Raw genomic sequence first — 26,050 nt, forward strand, 5'->3', positions numbered from 1 at the left:
GGTCATTCATTGCTGAATCAAAACAACGACGCTGTTTACATATATTTAAAGGAACTATTCTGGAAAGGGTCCGAAGTTGGGCCATTTCCCTCCCCTAAAAAACATTTTCACGTGAATATAGAAAGCTGGAGTTGTAGGGGAAAGTTTAGAGTCACCACTGGGCAGTCTTTGAAGGGAATTCGGGATTCTTTACCGTTCATTTGGAGTCATGGAAGTTGAGAGGCAGAGTGCTGCAGCAGACCTCGTGATTCAAGATGGGGAGATTGAACCACTGCAGGTCAATGGCGCAGACTCGGACCCCGACGACTTAGCAGACACCAACAATAACCCCTCGCCAAACGATAAAGAGTCGGGCGCTGGAGTCGTTATAGTTGACGGTAGAATAACCCGCAAGGCCAAGCGCAGATTAAGGAGGAATTCCGGGAAAGACTCCAAAGAGAGTACATCTGGGGTTGTCAGCGTTCCTCAACAGGACAAAAATTCACGAAAGTCGCGCGCTGGCAGAGGACGGGGGCTGCCCAAGAAAGGTTAGTCATGTTAGTCCATGGCATGATATGAGTCGTGTTCATGTTATTAAATATCCCCTGTATGTATCCCTCTCTTCCATGTCTTCCCTTGCATGCTTGTTCATGTGTTTAATTCATACATTTAACTACTTACATAAGTCTGCACTTTTGCAAAAATAGGCACAAAATTGACCAGGGGTGTAGTACCCCCTTTAAAGTTTAAAGGAGTATTTCGTGATCCTAGCATCCTCTTTTTATGACATTTTTCTGGTGCACCAGAACGAAATTCAAATTTGGTGATATTTTTGCTAAACGAATTAATCTGCAAGAAATATTTGGTACATAAACATTATGTAGCCAGAGGTATCCAGTGGTGTAAAAATCTCAACTTTTTTTGGGAAAAGTGGGGGGATGAGGCTGTGGATCACGAAGTGCCCCTTTAAGTTGTACAACGCACTATACGATCCCTGGGAAAGGTGCATCATGCGTATTGGGTGTACAACCCCTGTTACTGTTAGTTACTTTCCTATTCGGTGAGAGGACAATTTAGACATCTTTGTCTGTTTACAAACAGAGAGGTAGACAAAAGACCTGTCAAAACTGTTCCGGTTGTCCAAACACTCAAGTATCATCAGGATGGTATGCAATAGAGTGATTCACACAACATGAATAGGGATTAAAAAGCTGTGAAGTAGGACCATGTGGAAAGAAAAAGAGCAAGGTAACACCAACTTGATGAGGGGAAACTAGAGTCTAGACAGTATGCAGGGGGACAAAAATGGCAAATGTGGGCATAAGAACTAGGCAAAGTTTGATGGTTTGATAGCCAAAAATTACCAGTTCCAAGGTCCACAAAAGTCCTAAACCGGCAAAAACAACAAGGATGGGAATACAAAACTGCACTAGAACGAGTGATGAAAATCACTGTGCATATAAACAGACACGATGAACCAAACAATCGGTGTAGGCACTAGAGTTGTTGGTGTGATCAAGAGAGCTTTTTACCACATGGATGAGCATGTCTGGTCCGTCCTCATTTGGAATATGCAAATAGGTATCAATGCATGGATAAAAATAAAATGAATCAATAGAGAGCTTTTATTATTATTTTTTCAGCCAATTTAGGACTAAACACAGTAATAAATATATCTATGCTACCCAAGGTAGTTACTAATTAAGTAGGCCTACCGCCTACATGATTTATGAGGCAAACAATCTTGGAATTCTGTAGTTTCCTTTAAGGGGGTACTACACCCCTGCCCAATTTACCCTGCCTCCACAACTGTTGTCTGTGCTGAAATAAAATTTTCAGTGCAGTAGTTATTAGTCCTTGCCCCTATAATATACATCTAACTTGTCATCAATGTGCTATAATTTTTGAGAAAAATGCAAAAATAGGCACAAAATTGGGCAGGGGTGTAGTACCCCGTAAAACCACCACTGATCAAAATGGTTCGAATTAAATTTTTCAAAGTGAAAATGACCATGAAAAAAATTATATACAGTTAAAAAAAAATGGAAAAGTCCTGATGATTCTCTTGACTTTTCTACCTGTAGTTTAAATAATTAAATTATTTGTTTTTCAGGTGGAGCTGGTGGTAAAGGAACCTGGGGGAAAGTAGGACAAGTGTATGATGAAAATGATGCAGAATGCCATGATGTCAATGACCCTAATTATGATTCTGATAACCAGGTAAGTCCAGAATATTCTTGTTGGGAAGTAGTAAAATTGGTTTTGAGCACCCTATATCCTGCCATGGTGTGAAGTTTTGCATACAAATTTGCTGATACAACTTATATAATTTTTGGCCCCACATATATGTGGGGCTTATGTTATCATCTAAATGTGGAGCTTTAATTAATATGTTATCATTTAAATGGTTGTTTGTTTCCTTGCCTGTTTGTTTCTTTGTTTGCAAATTCATTAACTCACTCTGCAGCTCCAACGCAATGGCCGATCAACTTCATTATTATGTTTTCAGGGTTATTAGGAGTTAAGAAAACCTAATAATGATAATATTGGATGGCTTATTTCGCATGATACCATAACATATCGGATTTGTCATACAAATATCGAACTCGCCGTTGGCTCATCAGATATCCAATATTATTAGCTCATTGCGTAAACGCAATGCACTATAGGCATAGTCTAGATTTCTGTATGTTTTTTTCTTTCTCTTGCTACATCGTTTGAGCAATGGATCTGGTAATTTGAGGCTGCGATCTTTGCATGATCGTTCATGATTGTTACTTATTTAGCTAGGAAAATTCGGACGGAAAGTGTCATTTTGGAGCATTTTGTTATGAAAATTTTTACCAAATTTCATGGAATAGTCTCCTATGCAGACTGTTTGTGGTGCTTTTCATATTACAAACACTGTACAAACTCCTTGATCTGGTGATTTTGTAAAAGAGATGTTGAACTTTTACTGATTCAGTGCGGCTACAATGTTTGCTTTTCAGTGTTGCTTTGCCTTCAATAGATAAAGCACCAATTGGGCTTGTGCTCTCTATAGGCCCTTACTTCTGTGCACGAGCCATGAGCAACTAGTGTCTCAAATTCTCCCAATTTGTGCATATTCAGAACTACTGAGTAAATAAAATGAGACCTAATACACTTAATTAGGCCAGGCAAACATATGTTGCAAAACTTGTAATGATATCGAGAAGGCCATTATCTGCAATAGCTACCCTATAGACATTTGACAATTTCTGCATTCTACATTGTACATAATCTTAAAATAAAGCACCTGGCAGCTATTGCATTTAACCCTAGATCTGTATGTGTTTTTACAATTTTGGGTATAAGAGATTATGTACACAGAGGTTTAGGGCAAGAAAACCCATAGGGATAGCAAGCATGCACAGAAAATATCTTGCCCTTCCCAGAATCCTTTGCAACATAATACATCCCTCATTTCAACAAATGCTCCCACTACTTTGTACAGGTTTCATTTTTTTTCATTTTTCATGTTTTCATTTTGAGAATAGACTGGCTGAACAAGGGCCGCTAGTCAAGAATTAAACATATTTTGCAAGATCTGGATGTGCTCTGTTTACTGAGCTATATTTTGTAGACCGTGGCACAACATAGCAAATCAGTACAGAATATTGAAATGGAAGAAATGCATTATGGGAAGTGTAAGATAATATAGCATAATATATCCACCACAATGGTTTAGTTTTTCAATTAACACATTAAATGCTACAACATGTAATGGCTTAATTGGTCTTGCACAGATCATGTACACTGTAAATATAAACCAGAAATGCAAGGAAATTTAATCAATTGACTATTACTAGCATAGAAGAAATTAATGTCCAGACTCTGTGCCTTTTTAACATATTAACACCTACTTGTTAGGTCAAGTTGTTGTATCAATATCAATTGACTGAGCAACAGAGATAATGGAATTATGTGTGGAGCAAATACCCTAATTCCAAACAGTAGATGATCATACAATCTGATTAAAAAAAAAAACACTCATGTTTAAAGGGCTGTACCTACAGATCTATAATAGGCTGTAAATGAAAATAGCATTAATAAAAATTCCTTTAAAAGGAATAGGGCGGGCAAATGAAAAATTGTCAAGAGAAATGAAAGAATGAGTATTAAAAAACAGGAAAATATGACACAACATCAATTTCCAATGGGAAATAACACAAAATGTATAAACAAAGTTAAAAAGACGGAGAAAAGAGTTTTTAACTTTTATGACGTTTATGTTATTCCCCCATTGGAGGTTGTGTCATATTTTCCCTGATTTTTTATAATCTTATCAATTGCTTATCCTTTGGTTCCCTGCTGGTCAGTTGGAACAGATTTTCCCTGTTTTCATATCAACCCTTCACATCATAACAGAAGACGTTTTATGTTAACATTTTATACATTCATGGTCTGCTAGCTCCCTCCCAATTTACCAGCCCAAATGGTTTGTTTTACACTTTTTCTGAAGATCACGAACTATTATTCAATGTTGATTGTTGTACAACTATATGTAAAATTACTGTTAAAATTACTATTAATAACATCACCATTGAAATTGCTCCTTTGCAATGATTTATAAGAGCCCATAATGATACCCATGTTTGCTTCTTATTCCAGAACCACCCATGTGTAAAATGCACCCTATGCTGTTTGGGCTCAAAATTAGACACTATGTCTAATTTTGAGTCTATTTATCAGACTACATTTGAAATCTGATCTTCTGGATTGTATACTCCCCAAATAGTGGTCTAAATTTGTGCCTATATTTAGTAATGTTACTGCCAAACCAATTTTAGAGGATCTGCTGAAATATAGGCACTTTGGGTTTGCAGTGTATGGTCCTAAACCCTCAATATAATTGTTTCTTGTTTTCCTTCTCACCCAGTTGTTTGTCTCCAAGATAAGTACTTAGTGGTCCAATTAACATTATTGTTATCTTATTGACTATGCAGCTCAAAAATTTGGCCCTGCTTTATATTAAGGTGCGACAGGTGTAATCGGTTTTTGTGAGAAGATCATAGAAATTCAAAACTTGGTACAAAGTAACTGATATAAACAAAAAAATACTCAAATGTTAAGCATATTAATTAGCTAATTTGCATATTTAATTAGGGAAAATGAGCTACAGCACCATTGGTGCTCTTCAGTGTTTACTCAGAGGCTGTATGTCTCAAATTTGGCCCAGTGAAAATTATATTTGGCCCACAACAATTTGCAATGCTGTATTACAATTAGTCAATTTGAGGAATTACTGAGACAAAATTGAGTCAATTTTGGGGAGAAATGCTTCATTTGGCGCACTCAATTTCCAGAGAGAGTAAACACTGGTGCTCTTGTATCAAACTTGGCAGGGATAGGGTATGGTGGCCTCTTGTGCTGTATAGTTTTGTGTCACATTATTTGCATATTTATGAATATTAATGAGCTCATTAGCATATTTTGCCTACATTGTCATTAATCCACTCTGCAGCTCAAACGCAATCACCGATCAATTTCATTATTATGTTTTCAGGGTTATTTAGGAGTAAAAGAAAACCTAATAATGATAATATTGGATGGCTTATTTTGCATGATACCATAACATATCGGATTCGTCATGTACAAATATCGAACTCGCCGTTGGCTCGTCCGATATTTTTATGACTCATCCGATATGTTATATGGTATCATGCTCAATAATTGCTCAGCCATCCAATATATATCATTATTATGTTTTCAGAATCTTGCTTCCTATACCTCTCCACACAGTTTAAAACATCAAAAAATAGCATATTGGATGCATTTCGAATCCAATTTTAGCGCCACCTGGATCCCAACGATTTTGCCGCCAATTTTAACGTATTGCAAACAGCAACGACCGTATGTGAGACTAGCGAACATAAACGCACTGAATGAGACTATTCATTCATGAACTCGATTTTGTTTACTTTGCTGTCAAACCGGGAGAATTTGATTTTCTACGGACGCGGAAAGAGATGTTTAATTTCATGATTCTAGGCTTGAAAATCAACGTTGTGGTGTACTAAATGCATGTAAAAACCGGTGCTTAACAACCACGTAAAAGCTGCAGAATTCGGCACTCTCATGCCTCGGACATCGAAAATTATCATATTTTCTGACCAAACCAGAGGATTTATACCTGCCAAATGTCACTTTTGTAACTAATTGAAGACTCTGCAAGGTTTGAATGATGTTAGCACAGACACGGTAGGGTTTTAGATAAGCTTATGAAATCGGCAAAATAATATAGCTCTAGTCCACCCAACTGCACTGCACTGGCTCTTGCACAGTTGCACTGCAGGCTTGCACTCTGTATTTTGTAGCTTAAGCTTTACTTTATCAGTTTATTGCCTATCAAATATTATTATAAACACTTTATTACTTCATATTTTCAACCCTCATAATTCAATTATATCATTTCAAGCAACTTACTTAACGACTCGGGCAAGCACGTAACTTCATGAGACATAGGATTTTTCCCCATTTTTCCCTCTAGTGTTGGTAGGCAATCTCTGGGAAGTGCAGATTAGTAAATAATTTTAGTGAAATGTATTTTACAATACGTTCTAAAGGATTTTGAGACTTACTGAAGCGCTACTGAATCGTCATAAATTTTGGTGAAATGAATCCCGTTGATGTAAATGTTACGGAAACTTGTAAAATTCCGGAAGTGGGGCAAAAAAAGTCCGGAAATAGGACAAAAAAAAATTCAAAAATTCTTTTTTTCAATTTTTTTTTTTGCTCTAGGCATGTAAGATCAGTCGATTTTGACCTCCCCCAAAAATTTTTTTTTTTTTTTTTTTTAAAAAAAAAAACAATTACTGAAAAAAAAAATTGAATTTTGTCTTAAAATAAAGATTCTGAAAACATAATAATGATAAAATTGGATGGTTTATTTCACCCAATGCAAAATTTATTGGTCTCGCTATGAGTTTTAAAATATTGGACTCGACTACGTCTCGCCCAATATTTTAAAACTCATAGCTCGACCAATAAATTTGTGCATTGGGTTCAAACCATCCAATTTTATATCAAACTTGGTACGGTGATAGTAAATTGGCCTCAAAAAGAAACTTATAATTTTTCACAAGGTCATATCTTAAAATCCTGTGAATAAAAAATTACACTTATGATTACTTCAGAACTCTACTCTAAACACATGTCAGTAAGCAAGCAGTTGTCCAACTGACATACCAGCAAAATGCACTGACACGGAATAGCTTCCTGGACCACGTTCACATGCGAATAATTGGCACCCAGCAAAAGAAATCTGTGAGAATGAGTACAAGATCCTTACACAGACTGTGATTATTTCCAAAGAGTAAGTGGAATAGTGTGGAATGGGGCTGCTTTTTCTTAGTGCTGTAATCGATAAGCTTTCTGGGTATCGATATGTCGGGAGGCAAACATCCGACATGTCGATACTATTATCGATACTCACGCAGTTTGAAACACGGATTTGAGTTTACCAATTTTATTATCAGTAAGTTCCAGAAACAAGTTAACAACAAGTGTATTGAAGCCTAACAGCTAAAACTAAATTGGGAGAGGGTAATTTGAGTATTTGACGGTAATTTGAGACCTGATTTGAGATAATCTAAGCATGTGTGCCATGTCGTTTGTGTATCGATACTGACATTGAGTGTTTCGACATGTCGGAAGTCTATGTATTTTCCGACTATCGATACTTACGACAATCGATTACAGCACTACTTTTTCTTTTCACACTTTCTTCAAGAAACAGGTCTTGTTCCAAAATATTCCACGTACTCACAGATTTCTTGTGTTGGGTGCCAGTTATTGGGCTGTGAATGTGGTCCAAGAAGCTGTTCCATGTCAGTGCATTTTGCTCTTGTGTCAGTTGGACAACTGTTTGGTTTCCATGGTGTCAACAAAAAATCTCAAATTGAAACATTAGGGTGCCTGAAATGGTCTTTCCACATTACTGTTCTCACCACTTGCACAATGTCTGTTATTGTTAAAAAAATTTGAATATTTGATGAAAATTTTCAGATTTTTTTATTTAGATTGTAATAGCGAATCAGTGACTGATAGTGCCTTTTTTTTTGAAGGGGTCTACCATAATTTCTGAATCCGCATCTACTTGTAGAATCTATTCATCATAGCCCAGGGCCTAGATTTCGTCTTGGTTTACGAGAATCAAAATCGATCCATAGTCACTGCACTTACTGTATAATACAGTGAAAGAAGTTGATCTCGCAACCGAATGTTACGAGAATCGTTACGAGAATCGATTCTGTGATTCTCATCGAAATCTAGGCCCTGTAGCCCCTTACTTTGTAATCAAACAAGTATTTGGACTTTTGTTAAAAACTAAATTATGTTCCAATGAAAATACATGTAAATAGGGAAAACAGTGTGCAGCCAAACAAAACACTTGAACTTTATGAAGAAGACTGAGGCATCTAGGGACCTAAAACTCTGCACTGCAGTTCCTTATGGCCATGTCTGATTTCCTCAATCATACCACAGCATGGAATTATTATCCAGAATCACGTTCCCAAAATTGTATGCTGCTTGTACACATAATATGCCCCATGGCAATGTTTGTTTCATGCAGGAGCTGAGTAGGTCATGCCATACATACACCAATTTATAACCAGACGATGAAGTCCTGATTTCATATTCAGTGAATTAGTTGACTTATGCGGCGCCTTGGAGACGTAATCTGCGCTTTTCTGCTTGTGCCCATCACTAATAAGCATGATGAGCTATAGAAGAGTGTTACCAACATGGTAATCAAGTCATGATGAATTGAAAGCTTATTTGAAAGCTATTTCAGTATGCTGGTGTGTGTGTAGGGCGGGGTGTGTTTTTGTGGGTGTATTTGACTGTGCGGAGCATGTGTGTGTATTCCTGTTAGTTGAATAAATGTGCGGCTACTACAGTACCATGGTCCATGGCATTTAAAAATAAAAAATAAATAAAATGGGTAGGTAATGATTTGATTTAAAACCAGAATCTCTTTCAAGGTACCAAAATTATGATTTAAGCATTTAACCTGGAGAGCGTGGCCTAATGGTTAGGGTACACCACACGCCTTTAGTGCATGAGGTCCGGGTTCAATTCCCGGCGGTGGAGATTTGTGGGGATTTAATAAATTAAATTGGCAACTTCTGTAGATTAAATTCAGACTTTCCGCTTTCCCCCTTGGTTCATTTAGAATTGGGTAAATGAATCATGAAAGTACTCCATCGATAAACCGATGGTCCTGTGTACAGAGAGCTATACCACTTGCGACTGACGGGGCATGAGCCCCATTTGCAAACCGCAACATCTCTCGAATAGTGAGCACTAGCCATACCTGTATGTATCTTGCAGCCAGTTTCGAAAAGAGGAGGGACTGGAGGGTGTTAACCCCTGACTGTTCCCAACCCGTCCTGGTGTTCAAATGGACCCCAATGTAAATAAGCTCCAATAGAGGCTTTCTTGGGTTATCCAGGGTTGTCAAAACCCAAATCAAATAAAATCAAAAGTGTGTAGAGACAACGTTTCCGTTTTCTAAAAGGCAATTCTGTTTTGTGAATTGCAATACCAGTTTTGCGACAGTTTTCAAATTGCAAAATTGCACCATCAACATAGACCGACCATTATCGTTAGCATAAATTTAGAAAGTTTAAGGCAAAGCAATTTAGCTTTAAAATGACATTAATTATTCTGATAAATCTTCTCCAAAAAGTTAGGACATCAGTGATCGATTTTCGTATATTTTTTTGTGTAGCAAAGAATGCTACTCACTTTCAGATTTGAGTAGCAATTCCAAAATTGTGAGTAGCATTTTGCAACATGCTAATCCTGAATGTTCCATTTTCAGTTCAAGTCAGTGGCCAGTGATCGATTTTCGTATACTAGTATTTTTATGTGTAGCAAAAAATGCTACTCATGCACTTTCAGATTTGAGTAGCAATTACAAAATTGTGAGTAGCATTTTGCTACGCTAATCCAGGTAAATCGAACACTGTAGGACATAAACTGGTTTTCCACCAAAGCACTAAATTCTGTTTTCTTTTTATAAGTTACTTTGCTCATGAATATCATGAAAAACCCTGGATGAGAAATAATGCAAAAATTGAATAGGGTCCTATTTAAAATTCATGTTGACAAAGTGACAAACAAATTAAAGTAAATTTGTAAAAAACAAAATACTGATCTCAATAGAAACAATTAATTCCTGGCACCTGTGCCCTTATTGCCTACATTTAAATTAGTATTACATTGAAATATATGTGATAGATGTGTTGATTGTCACATCCAGGGTACTGTACAATACTTAATCACTGGTATCAAATGCAAATAAATAAAATTAACCTTTGACATTGTGCAATATAAATAGATTAATCACTTCAGGGAGAATGAGGTACTGGATAAGACTGTATACACACTACGTGTACATTGTACATGTATGTCTGCAATAAATTTATGTAGAAAAAATAGTTTAACTCTGCAAACAGTACATGTAGGCCCCTATCTTTTCTGTTACAGTACTTCTTTGCATCACCTTTCAAGAACCAGATAAGTTTAACAATGAAATTTGGCTTCTGCAAGAAGGGAAGGGCTAACCAGGGAAAGTTGTGTTTGTTAGTTTGTTTTGGCAGGTACAAAAATTTTCGGTTTACACACACAATTATTATTTAATGTCATAAAATAAATACCCCTAATGTCATTGTGAAAAAAATACCCCTGCCCAGGGCAGATAACTTTTTTACAGCCCATTTTGTGAAATGGATTCAAAAGGAAATCATACAGATCTTTCTTGCGAATGTGAATGAACAGGCATATCATTGTCAATCATGAAAGGTGATTACTAGTATCATATATTACTATGATTTTAATTATTTCTTAAATCTGTTTCACCCCCTCCCTCTCCCTCTGCCTATCCTTCACATTTTAGGCTGATGTTGCACTGAAGACCATTACCCCTGTTCTGAGAGGAGTGGATCTGCACAAAGCTGTGGAACCCATTGTTCACGAGTACTTTGAACATGGAGATACAGATGAAGTTGTGGTAAGCATCTCATATGAGTTACCCAAATATCAGAGCTTGTGATATAGGTTTAGGTTACATTTTGTTGTACATGTAGGTTTCTAACATATAGCAGGTTTAAAAGTGTAAAATAATTGGATTCTAAAGCCTATATCAAATGCTATGATCAGCTCATAATCGTTGAGAATTATTCGGTTTTTGTTACTGCACGAGTCAGTGAAGTCCCAATTTACGGCTGCATAAATGCGCACATCAGTCACGCAATACGCAAAGCGCAGTTCACGTAAGTGCTGCGTCCAACTGTGTGTACGCCATTCTATATCAATCCACGATGACATGAGTCCCGCCTATTACAAGCTGATCAGATTATAGCACTAGCAATCAGTCACAGCCTGCGATTGTGAATACATTTGACACATACATTCAAGCATTTCAGTGTCAATTATATAGGTAACTGTTTGATTATTTTTTAAGATTTTGATGTTAATTTTAATTAGACAATTAAAATATTTATCACATTCGCTTTTTAAAATCTATGTATAATTTTGTTGGTCTTAAATGTGTAGGAAAACAATAGAATGTGTTATAAACAGGGCTTGATTGTTTCAAGTTTCTTGGAACTATTTATAAATTGCAACTTATTAATATTATAGCTATCTGTGCATAAAATGCATGTAACATATATATTTCTATCATATAAAGTTAGTAGAGTTGTTAGCTAATGTGATAGTAAAGGCTGCCAGTTGTGAGTCATCATCGCTGTGGTTAGGCCAGTCTTGTGACTGAGTGTACATGCTAAATCCCTGGGAAATAAACATATGGATGAATGTCAACAAACGCTTACATGTAGATCAAAACACTAGTAACATGTACTGTATGTATGTATAGTAATATGTTATTTCTCAAAGAATCCAAATGAAATAGAAGTGGAGTGTTAGATCTTTTTTATAGCTGCCCTGCACTTGTGGAATAAGCTGCCTTCTACACTCAATCTGCTCAGTCTGTCACAACATTTAAAAGAAACTTTCGAAAACATCTTTCAATGATCTATTCCAATGAATAGTGCATACAAATGTATCCATTTTATGTTTATAAACCAGTAGTTAAGTTATGTTGTAACATTTATCATGTATTCGTTTTTGTTTTGTTGTGTACCTTGAGCGCCCAGCAGGGTGGAATTGTGTCGTTGTTGATGGTGTTGGTGTTGGATGTTTTTGTGTTGTTATAGTTTTTATGTAGACACAAGAAACAATTCCTTTTAAAGGGCATAATGCATAGCAGGATGAAGATTGTACTTTTTGCATATTTTTCAAATTTATATTACAGGTTAGAAATGAAAATAGAGATTGCATCTTGACATTGACACACTAAAAAAATGCTTGTCCAAAAACATTCTTGCTCACTGCACTTCATCTGTTCATAATTATGTGACACAATCTGATCCACTCAGACCAAAGTTAGAAATGTTGTTTACCTAAGTTACTTACTAGACTTACTAGACTATTTAGATTTGAAATTCAATTTATTTTTTATGTACATGTTTTTTAAGTTCCATTGTAAAATTTATTGATCATAGTGTTGAATTTAACTCAAGGTATTGCTTTTTGGGTTTATGCACAGGCTTGCTTGTCAGAGCTGAATATCTCTGGCTGCTCACGTCATGCAGTCCCTGCACTTGCAGTGACTCTCTCCATGGAGAAGAAGGCCCAACACAAGGAGCTGACTTCAATACTGTTGTCTGAACTGTATGGCAAATGGCAGTTGTCAGAAGAAGAGCTGTCCATTGCCTTCCACAGTGTGCTGACCAATCTGACTGATTGCTGTTTGGACTCTCCTGATGCCCCCCAGGTGAGTTTGACCATGGCCAAGAGGTATGACCATGGCATGAGCTGACCTACTATAGAGGCAGACAGCCACCTACTGTGGCATTGACCTTTGTCGGTCTGGTTGTCTGGCAGGGCCGTAGCAAGGTATGAAATAGTGGGGCGGCCATATGGCGGGGGTCTGGGGGCCGGCCGAGGCCCCCAGCGGGGGTCAAGGGGGCAGAGCCCCTTGTTGGGGTCAGGTGGCGAAGCCCCCTGAAGCTCTTGCATTTTGAGGTACACAATGTGCGTAAAACCCGGTATGTGAATTGAAACTACTCACATCATTTGTATGAATGTAAATGTACATAAAGTGCTAAAAACTAGTTTTAGGGGTATCAAAACTTGTATCGTTTTTTTTTACTGCCATATGGTCAAAAATTGGCCTATTTCATTTGGATGTTTTTAACCTAAATGCAAGAACTACACACATATAATATAAGCATGGCTATACGTATGTCAAATTTACTTCTATTAATCATGTTAATAATGCTAATAATCGTAAAAATATGTAGGCCCTACCCTTTTCACTCCAACTTGAAAGTTCGATGACGCCCTATAAACGAAATTCGTTTCGTTAGGGAGGCTGATCCTCCCTATCTCCCTCTGTCTCTCCTCCTCCTTCCCCTACTCCTCCGTCGGAAAGAGTGAAACTGAAGTGTGACTACTGAAATGTTGAAAATTCCACATATTATTAATATATATTGACTGCACCATTACGAAAGGACTTTTGTTTACAGGACGTCATGGAACTTTTTTTCTTAATATGTCAGGGCTTTGCAATAAATTACGTGTAGGCTTACCCTGTGTGTATCTTTGCCCCCTCCCCCATATAACTGTTGCAACACCACTTAGACATCTATACTAGTTCATTCTGCATGGTCAGTGGCGGTACATGCCGGGTGTTGCCGCTTACATGATCTAGAACAGCTTACAAATTGACACAAGTTATAATGTACGAAAGAAAGATTACAACCCGAGCTAGGTTTACATAATAAAATTTACATATTTAAAAAAAGTAAACATGGTAAAAATAAAACTTTACATGATCCCACCATCCGCCCACCAATTAACCGTGCAGTGCACCCCCCCAAAAAAAATTTTAAAAAAAAAAAAAAAAAAAAAAAAAAATCAAAAAAAATCAATTATTTTTTTTTTTTTTTGTAAAAAGTGGGGCGGCCATGGCCGCCTGCCGCCCAATTTGCGACGGCCCTGTTGTCTGGGCTGTTTGACCAGGGAAGTGCCACTAGTTTGGCCATTCAGGTATAGCCACAGAGTACCTTGAGCAAGGACACAACTGAAGTGAATATGGACAAACTCTGCACCAGAATTTACCTTTGACTATATACAAACCATTATAGGGTTGCATTTTAAGGGTTAGCGTTTGGGTCTGTTATTGCAATCAAGGGCAAAGGACCCATATGATGTCATTGCCTCCAGATGCATCTTTTGTACACAGTGGTTTTTATTGATTTTTTTTAAAGCACTTCCAACAATAAAGGATCCATAGTTTAACCTCAAGAACCACAAGACTTGATTTGAAAGTGTATTATTTGAATTTCTTGGAGCCTTTAATATTGGTTACTTTCAAAATTAAAATTAGCCCGGGGGACACTCAAGTATGATAGTGTACGCATGTGTGACCAATTTTTTTGAAACGCCCCCTAACGAGTTTTACCCTACCAGCAAATTTAGCCCCTTAATAAGGTCGTTTACCCCCAATGAGTTTTTGGCTAGTAAAAATGAAAAAATTTACCCTTTTTGGATTCGTAATTACCAAAAATTTGAAAAGGTACCCTTCGAACAAGTTGTTCAGTTTCAGAAAACTACCCTAATTCTTCAAAATCAGTGTTTTTTAGACCCTATTAAAATGTGTCATGCGCGTCACTTGCTTGCCTAAACAAACACCCCTTTTTACTTGTTCGATATGTCTGATATGCTCTCATGTCCCATAACAAATACTGTCAAAATGTTCATACCAGAGCCCTTAATCAGCCCTTATCATGCAATTTCTCAGTGACCAGGCTTTTGCCCTTTGGAACGCAGAAGCTGCATGGTTATTCGTGTGTGCCAATTTAAATTTGAAATTTGGTCGGGCAAAATTGTCAATATTTTATTTTCCAGACATGTAATGGGCCAGGCTATCTCCAAGTTGCTGGCAATCAAATTGTGTATTATGAATTGGCTAGCTGTATGCAAGTTTAACAATGCTTGCAGCTATAGATATACCTAATACTGTGGTACTATGAAAATAATAATACAAGAAATATGAATAGAAGCCAGGAGCTACATTGTAGAGGTCAAGTTCTAGTTCAGGGTTGCATGTGGCTCATGAATGTAACAAAACAAAGTTGGTTGTAGCATTAACATGTGAGTTGTTATTGATTTGCATTGTGAACATTTCATTTTCCCATGTGTTTGAAACCACATCAGATTGCCATGTTATTTGAACTTTTTGGATTCTAAGTTCAAGCTAGACGTAAATTATTTTGTAAATCATAAAACAGCAAGATTGCTGAACACAATTTTTAAGCTCTCCAGGTAACATGTTTTTCAAGCAATGTTTATGTGTTTACTGTTCGTGTGTGGTTGAAAGGAACTCTTAATTGAATCGTTCAAGTGCAACATACTCATGTTATTTACTAACCTGTAGCATTAGCATATGATGAAAAGCTCCAGTTGTCTGCTCTCTGTTTTAAATCATTTTCAGTTGTTTACTTAAAAGTTTAGTACACTAAATCAAACATGCACATTGGCTTTCCATGCAGACCATAGGATATGCTGGATTAGCCTATAATCAAATTAATATCAAATGTATGGAAAAGACAAAGTTATTTAATTCCTAAAATGCCATGTACTGAACTGGGTATACTGGTTTTTTCCACACAAGAAATGACATTATTTCATCTTGTTCGGTTGGAGTTGTTCTTTTTATTAATAATCCCATAGGGGTGGGATATAACACCCCGTATAACACCTGGCTCAGGAATGTAATGTTTCTGCCTTTTCCCAAAAACGTAGAGACCAAATTAAAATGGAAGTGAACAGCCACTTGGTACATTCTTGGCACATTCAGCAATCTACAATGTATTGCACCCATGGGTGGAGAGAAAAGATTCAGATCTGTGTGATACATAGGCCTACATTGTAGGAAGTACTTCGTTTTAGAGTAGTGAATAGCAATAGCTCTCAAACACATGATGCATGTTTTTGTTTGTTTTTAGGTGGTTGGACAGTTCATTGCCAGAGCGGTGGCTGATGATGTGTTGCCTCCAGTGTTCCTCACACAGTACAAAGGCAAAGTCGAGGATGACAATATCAGGTATAGGTTATCAAATTATTTCTAGATGACAAATAAACCTTAGTATGTGGAGCACGCATCACAGAAATCATGTCAGCACTAAGATATGTATACATCAGCAACACCTCAGAGATATCCTGAGGTCTGATGATGAAATAAATGGGGAGGGGGTATGATTTCCTTAAAACAAGCAATGTAATGTATATAAAATATGCAATGTATCATATTTATTCTATTAAATGCCCCTTCCCTAATAAATTCCCGAACAGTGGCGTACAGGACGGAATTATTGTTTGCCGACTACAATGTTCATTTTGACCCATGCTTATTTGAGTCACAGCGGTCGAGAATCTAAAAAGTGGTATCCTAATTTATAACACCTTATTATTTCCCTTTTCTGTAGAGTTGCTCTGGATAGGGCGGAGATTTTGCTGAGCAAGGAGCATAGCATGTCCAGATTGGATAATGTGTGGGGGACTGGAGGAGGTCTTAGACCTGTTAAAATGCTTATTAAAAAGGTAAGGTGCATCGTGAATAACAGATTAAAATCACACCCATACAGCACTCCTAAAATGTCTTGAAGAGTGCGATTTGTAGCACTCCTGGAAATTTCGAAAAGACAAGCCCTCCTATTGTCATAGGGCAATTTGTGAGGCCGTCGTAGGTCGTACGGGGCCCAAACTCAGGTGGGTGTAGTTCTGTCCTGGCAAGAAGAAGTTTATGTTCGCTAAGTCATCTGACTCCAGGGCCCCCTCCCAGGGGTTATCTGAGGTCAAATGACTAAAAACTGTTGTATGGGCTTGAAACTTGGTGGGTACAGACAACATTTAGAGCCAACATTTTGGGGTTACCAGGGGTCATCTGAGGTCATATTAGTAAAAACTGTCATTTGGGCATGAAACTTGGTGGGTACAGTCACCATCAGCCGAGTAATTGCGCTCAGCCGAAAACCGCCAAATATGGGTAAAACCGCCTAGTAGATATTTAATCTGAAATGTGAGTCCACATTGTATATGTTGTATGAAACATGTCTTTGAATATGATTTGTTGCTCAGATGACACGTGGAGCATGTGTGGCCGAGTGGATAAGGCGCCCGAGTCCGACTCATAATCCATAGGTTGCGAGTTCGAGCCCCGCTCGTGCCAACGTGTTTTGTCCTTGGGCAAGGCACTTTATCCTCATTGACTACTGGGGGATGGGATGGGGTTGGATTGGATGTTTGATTTGCTTGTTTCAATGTTGCAATATTGGCGCTGTTTAAGCTGCTGCCTGCAAAAAGCATTGTGTCTGTTTAGGTGTTTTAAAATGTACAATTCTAGCAATTTGACCTGCAGGTCACCATTAGAGTTTGAAATAAACCCTTCCTTTATAAAGAATGCAATAAAAAGTCAGCAAGTGATTGTTCTGGTTGTACAATACAATACACAGAACTCTTATTCAGAAACTCCCCAGCATGCGCATTCAACAGGTGTTACATAAAACATTTGTCAAAGCAGCTAGAACAAGGGACTGTGCAGTAATTATACTTACTCATGTTATGGGAAGAGGAGGCATTGGAGAAAGGGAATGGGCATCTGATAGTAGAGAGGAAATGACCCTCTTTCTACCTAAACATTAATCAACATTGAATATTAATTGCATTGTGAAAGATGGGTTATTCCTTCATGTAATTTTACACGAAATTAGGGTTAGGGTTAGAGTTAGGGTTAGTTTAGGGTTAGGATTAGGGTTAGGATTAGGGTTAGGATTAGGGTTATGATTAGGATTAGGCTTAGGGTTGGGGTTAGGATTAGGGTTAGAGTTAGGATTAGATTACACGAAATAATTACATGAAGGATCGACCGAAAGATGGAATAAAAAATACAGGAAAATCAAGAGTATCAAAAATTTAATGATTTTAAAAAATGATCGACTCAGGGCTCGAAAAAATGTTAATTTCCCGGGAATCAAGCTAAATTTCCCACAATTTATAGCATGTTTTTATACACAAAAGGATACAATTTCCCTCCAAATACCAGAATTTCCCTCCAAACACCAACATTTCCTGGGAATGAGCTTCCCACATTCCCCACTTTTTCGAGCCATGATGATCGTTCACACTCCCCCCTCCCAATTTTCACCATCCACATGACAGGTATTACATGCAGGAATTTTAAACATGCACTTTATTTTATGACTACTTACTGTTTATTAATATGGCACATTTAGGAATTGAGTATGAGTGATGTTTCCATTTGCATGTCCTGTAAGAAAGTTCACTTCCAAGATGTGGGCATAGTGCCAGATTCAATCAATTTTCACAATGAACAGTGGTGGGATTTTGTATATTATTATGATAACTATCAACATTTTGACAGATAAGGCAAGTTGCCAAACTACTAAAGTGCAAAGTGAAGGCCACTTTATGAGGAATTAATGTACTGTACTGTATCACACTAGACCAGATGTGACATTTCAAGTAGATGGTCATCAAAACACTTGCTTGCATCAAGATTTAGAAATAGGCCTATACATTTTGGTTTGAAAAACTCCTTATATATTTGAGGTGATATTTATCTCAAATCCATCTTACATTCACTCACTAAATAATATAATTCATTGCACACGTGTGTAAATGATTCTTGGTGAACAGAAAGCATAATTTGAAGAGACATCATTTTGCATTCAAGAAATTCAACTAATGTGTTACAGTAAAAACTCGATAGTTAGCATATGTGCTTACTATCGAGTGTTTTTAAAACATGCAAACATGAAGAGCCCCATCTACAAAAGTGTAAAGGGTTTTGAGCAATCATCAATTGCACATTTTTATACGAACAAGTAAACCTGCAAACGTGTATCTCAACCCCATTAGCTCAGTGGGTAAAGCACTGGACTTCGGTACAATTTCATGTTTTCAAAAGTGCTCAATAATAAGCACATATGCTAACTTCCAAGTTTTCCATTTAAGGCCACTCCCATTATACATGCATATAGTGCACCAATGCACGTTGTCAACTTTCATTTTGCGTTGTATACTTGCTGTGTAATTCTTGTTGACTTGTTCTGGTAACTTGAGGCATTTCCTAAAAGCCTTGGAAAATTGCAAAATCTCTCCAAATTGTGTGTAATTTCATCATTGCATACTGGATTTATGAGCATGTCATATCTGTGTATCTTAAATTGTTTCCCTTTATTTATTTATTTATTTCAAGTACATTAATTTTGCCCCTTCTTTCATGCAGATGGTGCTTCTTCTCAGAGAATACTTATTATCCTCTGGAGATATTCAGGAGGCCACACGGTGCCTCCAGGAGCTTGAAGTTCCACACTTCCACCATGAACTGGTCTATGAGGTAAGTGGTGTTTCAATGTGTATTTTTATTATTGTAGAAATCGTAAATCTTGCTTCACTTTCTGCCATTGGAGAAGGGCACATACATTTTGAGAGCATCGTCTGACAATCGTAACAACAAGCCAATAATCTGTTTGACTGATTACGCATCAAAGCATTGGTCAGCGCAGAGCTGCGGTGATGAAAGTTCTGTGTTTGTCGCTCATTAACAGGGAGCTCAAGTCAATCAGAGCAAAAGAGTGGTGTACTTCTCTGGAAGCTAGTGTAGTATAGGGTATGAGCATGAATGATGTTGAGCCCTGATTGGTTGCAAGTTGCATCAATGGCCTGGACCTGATGTCAATATGTTTCACTGTTGTTCATCACAGGTTGACAACGATGCATCCATGTTGTTGCAATGTTATTGTTACTCAAAATTTAGATAGAATAGATGATTTCTCTGTTGGTTTCAGCAATAAATTGTGGGTCTTAATTAAATTTTTGATCTTGAGGTGGGATGGTCTTAGAGGTGATATGCACCTGTTCATCCCAATCCTCTACACTGGTATCTCTCCTACATGTGCTGGATCCGTGGTGCGTTTTATTCACATGTATATGTCTTTTATACTTTTACTTTGTGCAATATATTTATCCATCTTTTATCTAATTTTGTTATTTGATATTGTAACCAGTGTATGAAGCCAAATAAATAAATAAAAATAAAATAAAATAAAATAAAATAAAATAAAATCTATAGAATAAAATGGCAATGCTTTCTCAAAAATAATGAATTCTACATGTAAGCATGTGCTATAAGTTTCAGGAATGACAACTTTTCTGCACTCACATGTGTGCTTCTGTTAACTTGTGTGCATGTTTACGCTATGGATTGTATGGATTCAATGGATAACATTTAACATACAGTATCTTAAGTACAGTATGGGTTTCTCTTATAAATCTCCTACTTGTGATACGTATCAATCGTAACTCATATGAAATCATACTGATGATCCATCGTAACTTAATAGGTCTAAAGACTTATGATGTATTGTAAGTGTTAGTTCACCTCTAAACACACACACATTAAACTCTTGCTCAGCCCAGGTTCCGCTACAAAGTAAGTGTACATTGGGTCATTTTTCAACTAACGCCTAAAATCAAATGATTATTGACATCTTCATGTATGAGCAATGAGCATTGCAAAGGTTTGTGCATGTGAATGCTTAGCGAGTTAGCGTACATAATCAGCATGGTGCATTGTATGCAGGTCATAAACAAGCAGGCACTTTAGGCAAATAAACAGGCACTTAAAATCAAAGTTTGCCTGATGCAGGGTGAAATAATGCAGAGGTACGCTTTTTTCTCTGTATAGGTAACATGCAAACCTAGTCTTGTTTTTATCTCGCTTCTAAAGAAACTCAAGAGACTGAATGAGCTATATGGTTCTTTGTGTAAAATGTTTGCTATAGGTGTTAGAGATATAGACAGTTCACTTGAACAGTGCTTTTACTTGCCAAATATAAATGTTTTGATATTTTCTGTCTTATTGCAGGCCGTGTACATGGTTCTTGAAGATACGGGTGACAGAGCTGCCAATATGATGGCCAAGCTCCTTAAATATTTGTACAATAGTAGTATTGTGACTGTTGATCAGCTAACCACGGTATGTATTGAAAATGTAGTAAATGTTGCGTATAATGTGAATTTGGCAAAAGTTCCTGTCAATTAAGAGTGACCAAATGTCAGTAAACCTTAATCGCACTTTCCTGTTAATCAATATCATTATAACTCTCTGGCAGTATTGCTAAGGGATACCCTATAATAATGGTATCATCTAGAAACCCATTTGGAGTTGTATTTTACTATTTTTGAATGGCATAAACAAAATGGAGTCTTCAGTATGGGCATTTTTTATGTGTGTGTACATCGTCACAGGATCATTTAAGAAGAGACACTTTCCTTGACTAAAAAATATGAATGCCAAAATATGACATAAGATCATGATTTGTGTAAGATATCCACCAAGATCTAAACATTTTACTGAACCGTATACATAGTTTAAGAAAATATGACAAGTTTTTCCACCATTTTGTACGTATGCAGGGCTTTCAGAGGGTGTTTAACTCCCTACCAGACATAGTGCTGGATGTTCCCTATGCCTACCCAATCCTGGAGAAGTTTGTAGAGATATGCAACAAGGAGGGGATCTTGACTGAAGACTTGAAGAACAAGGTTCCTATGAGGTATGTACAAAATAGAAAGATAAATGTTGACGGGTGTGGTGTGTAATTATGTTACAGTTGTTGTGATGCAACGAAGTTTTGCTGACATTCAACCATTGATTATATTACCGTACTGACGCGAGTATAGTCCCACCTTCGAGTAAAGTCCCACCCCCACATTTTTTTTTTTTTTTTCTTTTTTTTTTTTTTAAGTTATTTATTTTAAGTTTTTTTTTTTTTTTTTTTGAAATTGAGTATAGTCCCACCCCCAATTTTGACAAATGTTCACCCAAAAACGGGGTGGGACTATACTCGCGTCAGTACGGGTAGTTGAACATTGTGAGTATCTACAAAGATAGCAAGAATGAAATCAGTATTTGCATCATTAGAGATTGGATGCAATAAGCACACACATTATACTCGTCATTCACATGGGCTAAACTTATCCAAAAAAAAGAATAGTACACAATTCTGCTGAAAACTAGACAAGCTGCAGGCCTTGAAATTGGGCTCAATATCATTTTGAAAGGATATGATTTTAAAAGTGATATGAACTACAACATAATGATGATCTGGTAGATGTGATGACATTCTGCAACTCACTTTTGCATATTTGTATCCTTGTATGTAAATTTGGTTTTTTGGTATACAAATTGCTGTGCAATAGCCCTGCGAGATTTGGTTTCCTGTGAGCATCATGAAGTACAAACATTGTGAATGATCCCATTATGTGATTTGCTGATATTGATGGTAACCTTTCATTTCACTTGCCTTCCTTATCAATATGCTTGCTACATTGACAGGTGTTTATGGTGTAAAGCATAATCCAAGCAATTCAAATTTTAGGTGGAACAAGTGGCACCAAAAGCTGACATTTTCAAAATTTGTCAAAGGGTATACACAATGAAAATATTGAAGTTGTGTGTTGCTCATAGTGACAAATTACACTACCATTATATAGTTTTCAGTAAATAATTCATAATGATGCATTTTGCTTTAATATCTTGAATGACCTTTCCATCTTTGCAGGGTTCGCAAGCGTTTCGTCTCAGAGGGTGACGGTGGCCGTTTCAAGGAGTGAACCACGAGGGACATCTCCAGGATCGGTACAGATCATATCTTCCTTCCAAACCCCTTCATGTTGTAGATTTGTAATCCACTTTTTCACCAAAATACATATATAATAATGTTTACATGGATATGAAATCACCGACAATTTGATTTTCAGATGTTTGTAGGAAAAAGAAATGTTTTTGTGTACACATCAATATTATCTGCAATTTTTTCCTTTATAGAATTGACTTTTTTTTTAAAACTGTGTTTTGTGAATCCAGTGATTACATATACTGCCTATGAAATATATAAACAATTATATTTATTATCAACAAATCCAAATCGGGCATGGGAGCGATTAAGTAACACCAAGCTGTGTAAGTTTTTCGTTCGTTCATGGGTGATCTTGGTGTTGTAAGTAAAAGCTGATCAGCATGATGCAATTTTCTGCATTTTTCAGGAAGATGATACTGAGAAAGGAAAAAAAATGCAAAAAAATTTTATAACCAAATAATTGGGAGTTAGATTGTTTTGTATCCTTTGACACCTCATTTGTCTAGATTTGAGATCCAAGTACCGTATACTAACGATGTTAACAGCTGAGTCACAGTGGCAATACAATTATTATAATTATTATCCTTAGGATGAAGCAAATTTCTAAATGTGTTCATTTTGTCATATAGCATGATAAAAGTAAATTTTTGTATAATGAAACATAAGTAACATACATAAGCATATTGATAGTTGAACTTTTAAGGTGCATGCATAATGTGTCTACTGTTGATATAAATAGTTGAGGGAATTATTATAAAACTTGTTACCTAGGGGTAGAGGAAACAATGTTTGAATAATTAAATGTTTGTTTATTATGTTCAAACAGGAAATATTTAACTAGGTGACAGTTTATTAATTTTTAAAAAGTATTAACTATTGCAGATTTCTTTATCACTGTTTATCATAAGTAGTATAGGGTATGTCCTGTCAAGTCTGTTTATACTATTATGAATAACTGAAAATGTGCATAGATATGAATTTCTTTTCCACATGATTGCTGGAAATGGGCAATATATCTTCTTAGTAATCAAGACCATAGTGGAAATGGGAAGATCAAAAAGAAAATCCTAATATGGGTGATATTTATACCTTAGCAGGCCTTGAAATTCCGGGAGACCACCAAGGCCATGGCCTCTGGTGCCCTTAGTCTTAGCCTTGATGCTCCTTAATTCAAAGCATTCTTTGGTGTAAAGTGGCCTTTGTGCCATTTGCTCACTGATCTTGAAAATGAGTGCCCTTGAATGTGAATTTTGAGGCCTGTACCTCAGTGACAGTATTGTGCTACTGTGTTAAACTGAGTGGATTTCTGTTTTAAATTCCAACATGAGTTGTGATATAATAGTTATACAAAAAAAAAATACTGAGATATGTAAACCAAATTTGAATTTGTTTCAATTAATTCATGGGGGGTACAATCCATGTGACGCTTTGCATCAATACATTGATACAGTATAGGCATCTGGACCACTTTAAATATGTTGTAAATACTTTCAGAAAGTTAATTTTGTTGGGCATCATTCTCCAGAATGGAGAACATGTTTTGCTCTTCCCAGTTTGATGTGCTCTAATTGCCATACAGATAGGCAAAAAGATGGATATATCTATGTAAAGAGTATGCTTTGACAGCATCTTTGTACAGATAAAATATTTTGTTCTTTTTTGTGTGTTTACAAGAAATATTACTACAGACAGCTATTTTCAACTTGTACAACTTTTTTTGAGTAAAATTGTATGATAATTATGAAAGCATGCCAAATATTTTTGTCTTGTAATGATATGTTGGACAAAAGAATCATTCGAGGTGGTCACTTTCAACAGGTGCATGGTTAAGTGGAAATAAATTTTGTTGTATCTAGCGTAGCAATGTGCATGTAAGCAGTCGTAGATCATTCCACTGGTTGACTGTTTGCATGTACAACTGGATATCTTGTGAATCATGTTGTATATCGTGATGTGCATATGTACTGTACATCACAGTCAGGGCACACATTGGTGATCAGTGACCACAGCTCATATTGGAACTTGGTACAATTACGATACTGAGTGTAGCTTCATTCATGTGCAACAAATATACATCAAAGTTGTGAAGAATTCACCTGGGAAATAATGCCTTGACAAGAAACACTTTTAGTATTCCACCTGCAGTGCTGAATCGGTGACCACCTCCAATTAATCTACTGTAATGATGTATTATGCCCTGATCATACCATACTGTATATATACAGCAGATTTTTTGTGCAGAGAAATATTTCCGTCTAGTTTTTTGCTTGAAACAATGAAAGTGTATAATTCTTCTATTTTGATAGTGTGTAAGAAATGTAAAGGTTAAATTCATAAAAATTAAAAAACAAAGAGTGTGTGTCTGGAGGAGGATTGTAGAGAAATGGTGATTCTTATTTGATGTATTCCTCTAATATATCTTGTTTTGTTTGATTCATTGTGGTAGCACATTTTATTTTACTTCAAAAGTAAAGGTATTTTAATGTCTCACCTTTTTCTTAAAGTCATGAAAGTCATTATAAACTTGGGTTTCACTGAAGTATTCAAATTGGACACCACTGTCTGTTGATTGAAGAGGTTCATCAGATCAGCTATTTTGAGTTCATTTGTCAAGACCAAATGAAAAAAAGTTTTTCTGCTGACAGTTTCGCCAGAAACCTTTTGGCTTTCTCAAAGTTTTGATGATGTTATTGATGATCCATCTGCTTGGAGCAGGAACCTTGACTGGATGTTTTGATTTTCCCGTAAGTGGTACTCCTGTCTCCAGCATTGGTCTTGAGCAGAGGATCAAAGATGGATCAATAACATGAACAACATTTTGAGAAAGCCAGAAGGTTTCTGGCTGTCAGCAGAGTTTTCATTTCATCTTGACAAATGAACTCAAAGTAGCTAACCACTGTTGTTTGAACTGAAATAACAAATTCTACATTTTTTTTTCAAACTTACAAATCAACAATCTTGATTTGCTTGAAATGACTTTTTAAAATTATTTTTTGCCAATCATTTACAAAAACTTCTCTCTCATTTAACTTTTAAGGTCATTACTTGTATGGATATTTGTAAAAAATTCTGCCCTAGGGTTGTATTATCCATTTGTTAGTTTTACTCTGTCAAAAAAAAAAGTAATGTAATTGTGCAAATATTTCCTCATCAAAAACAACTTACAAACATTAATTTCTTAGCTTCTAGATGGGCATGTAGAGATCATCTTGGTTTTAGTGCAATTCCAATGTTGTTTTCAACAT

General features: G+C 36.5%; 1 protein-coding gene across 1 annotated transcript; it reads left to right on the forward strand.

The window, feature by feature from the left end:
• Nucleotides 1-24,111, forward strand: LOC140159813 (programmed cell death protein 4-like). The gene is made up of 10 exons (XM_072183214.1): nucleotides 1-527; nucleotides 2,093-2,199; nucleotides 10,907-11,020; nucleotides 12,620-12,847; nucleotides 16,086-16,183; nucleotides 16,566-16,680; nucleotides 19,388-19,498; nucleotides 21,029-21,139; nucleotides 21,580-21,719; nucleotides 22,728-24,111. Exons 1-10 carry the CDS (start codon nucleotides 209-211, stop codon nucleotides 22,777-22,779), a joined length of 1,395 nt encoding a protein of 464 aa, XP_072039315.1. The 5' UTR covers nucleotides 1-208; the 3' UTR covers nucleotides 22,780-24,111.
• Nucleotides 24,112-26,050: the final 1,939 nt, after the last annotated feature.

The sequence above is a fragment of the Amphiura filiformis genome, chromosome 1, assembly GCF_039555335.1.
Source record: "Amphiura filiformis chromosome 1, Afil_fr2py, whole genome shotgun sequence".
NCBI classification, from domain to species: domain Eukaryota; kingdom Metazoa; phylum Echinodermata; class Ophiuroidea; order Amphilepidida; family Amphiuridae; genus Amphiura; species Amphiura filiformis.

Excerpts from the sequence above, each read along its gene's own strand:
- LOC140159813 (XM_072183214.1), top strand. The coding sequence starts at position 209 with ATGGAAGTTGAGAGGCAGAGTGCTGCAGCAGACCTCGTGATTCAAGAT. Across the intron at positions 11,021-12,619 it reads GAGATACAGATGAAGTTGTG|GCTTGCTTGTCAGAGCTGAA; the intron begins GTAAGCATCTCA and ends GTTTATGCACAG. Across the intron at positions 12,848-16,085 it reads ACTCTCCTGATGCCCCCCAG|GTGGTTGGACAGTTCATTGC; the intron begins GTGAGTTTGACC and ends GTTTGTTTTTAG.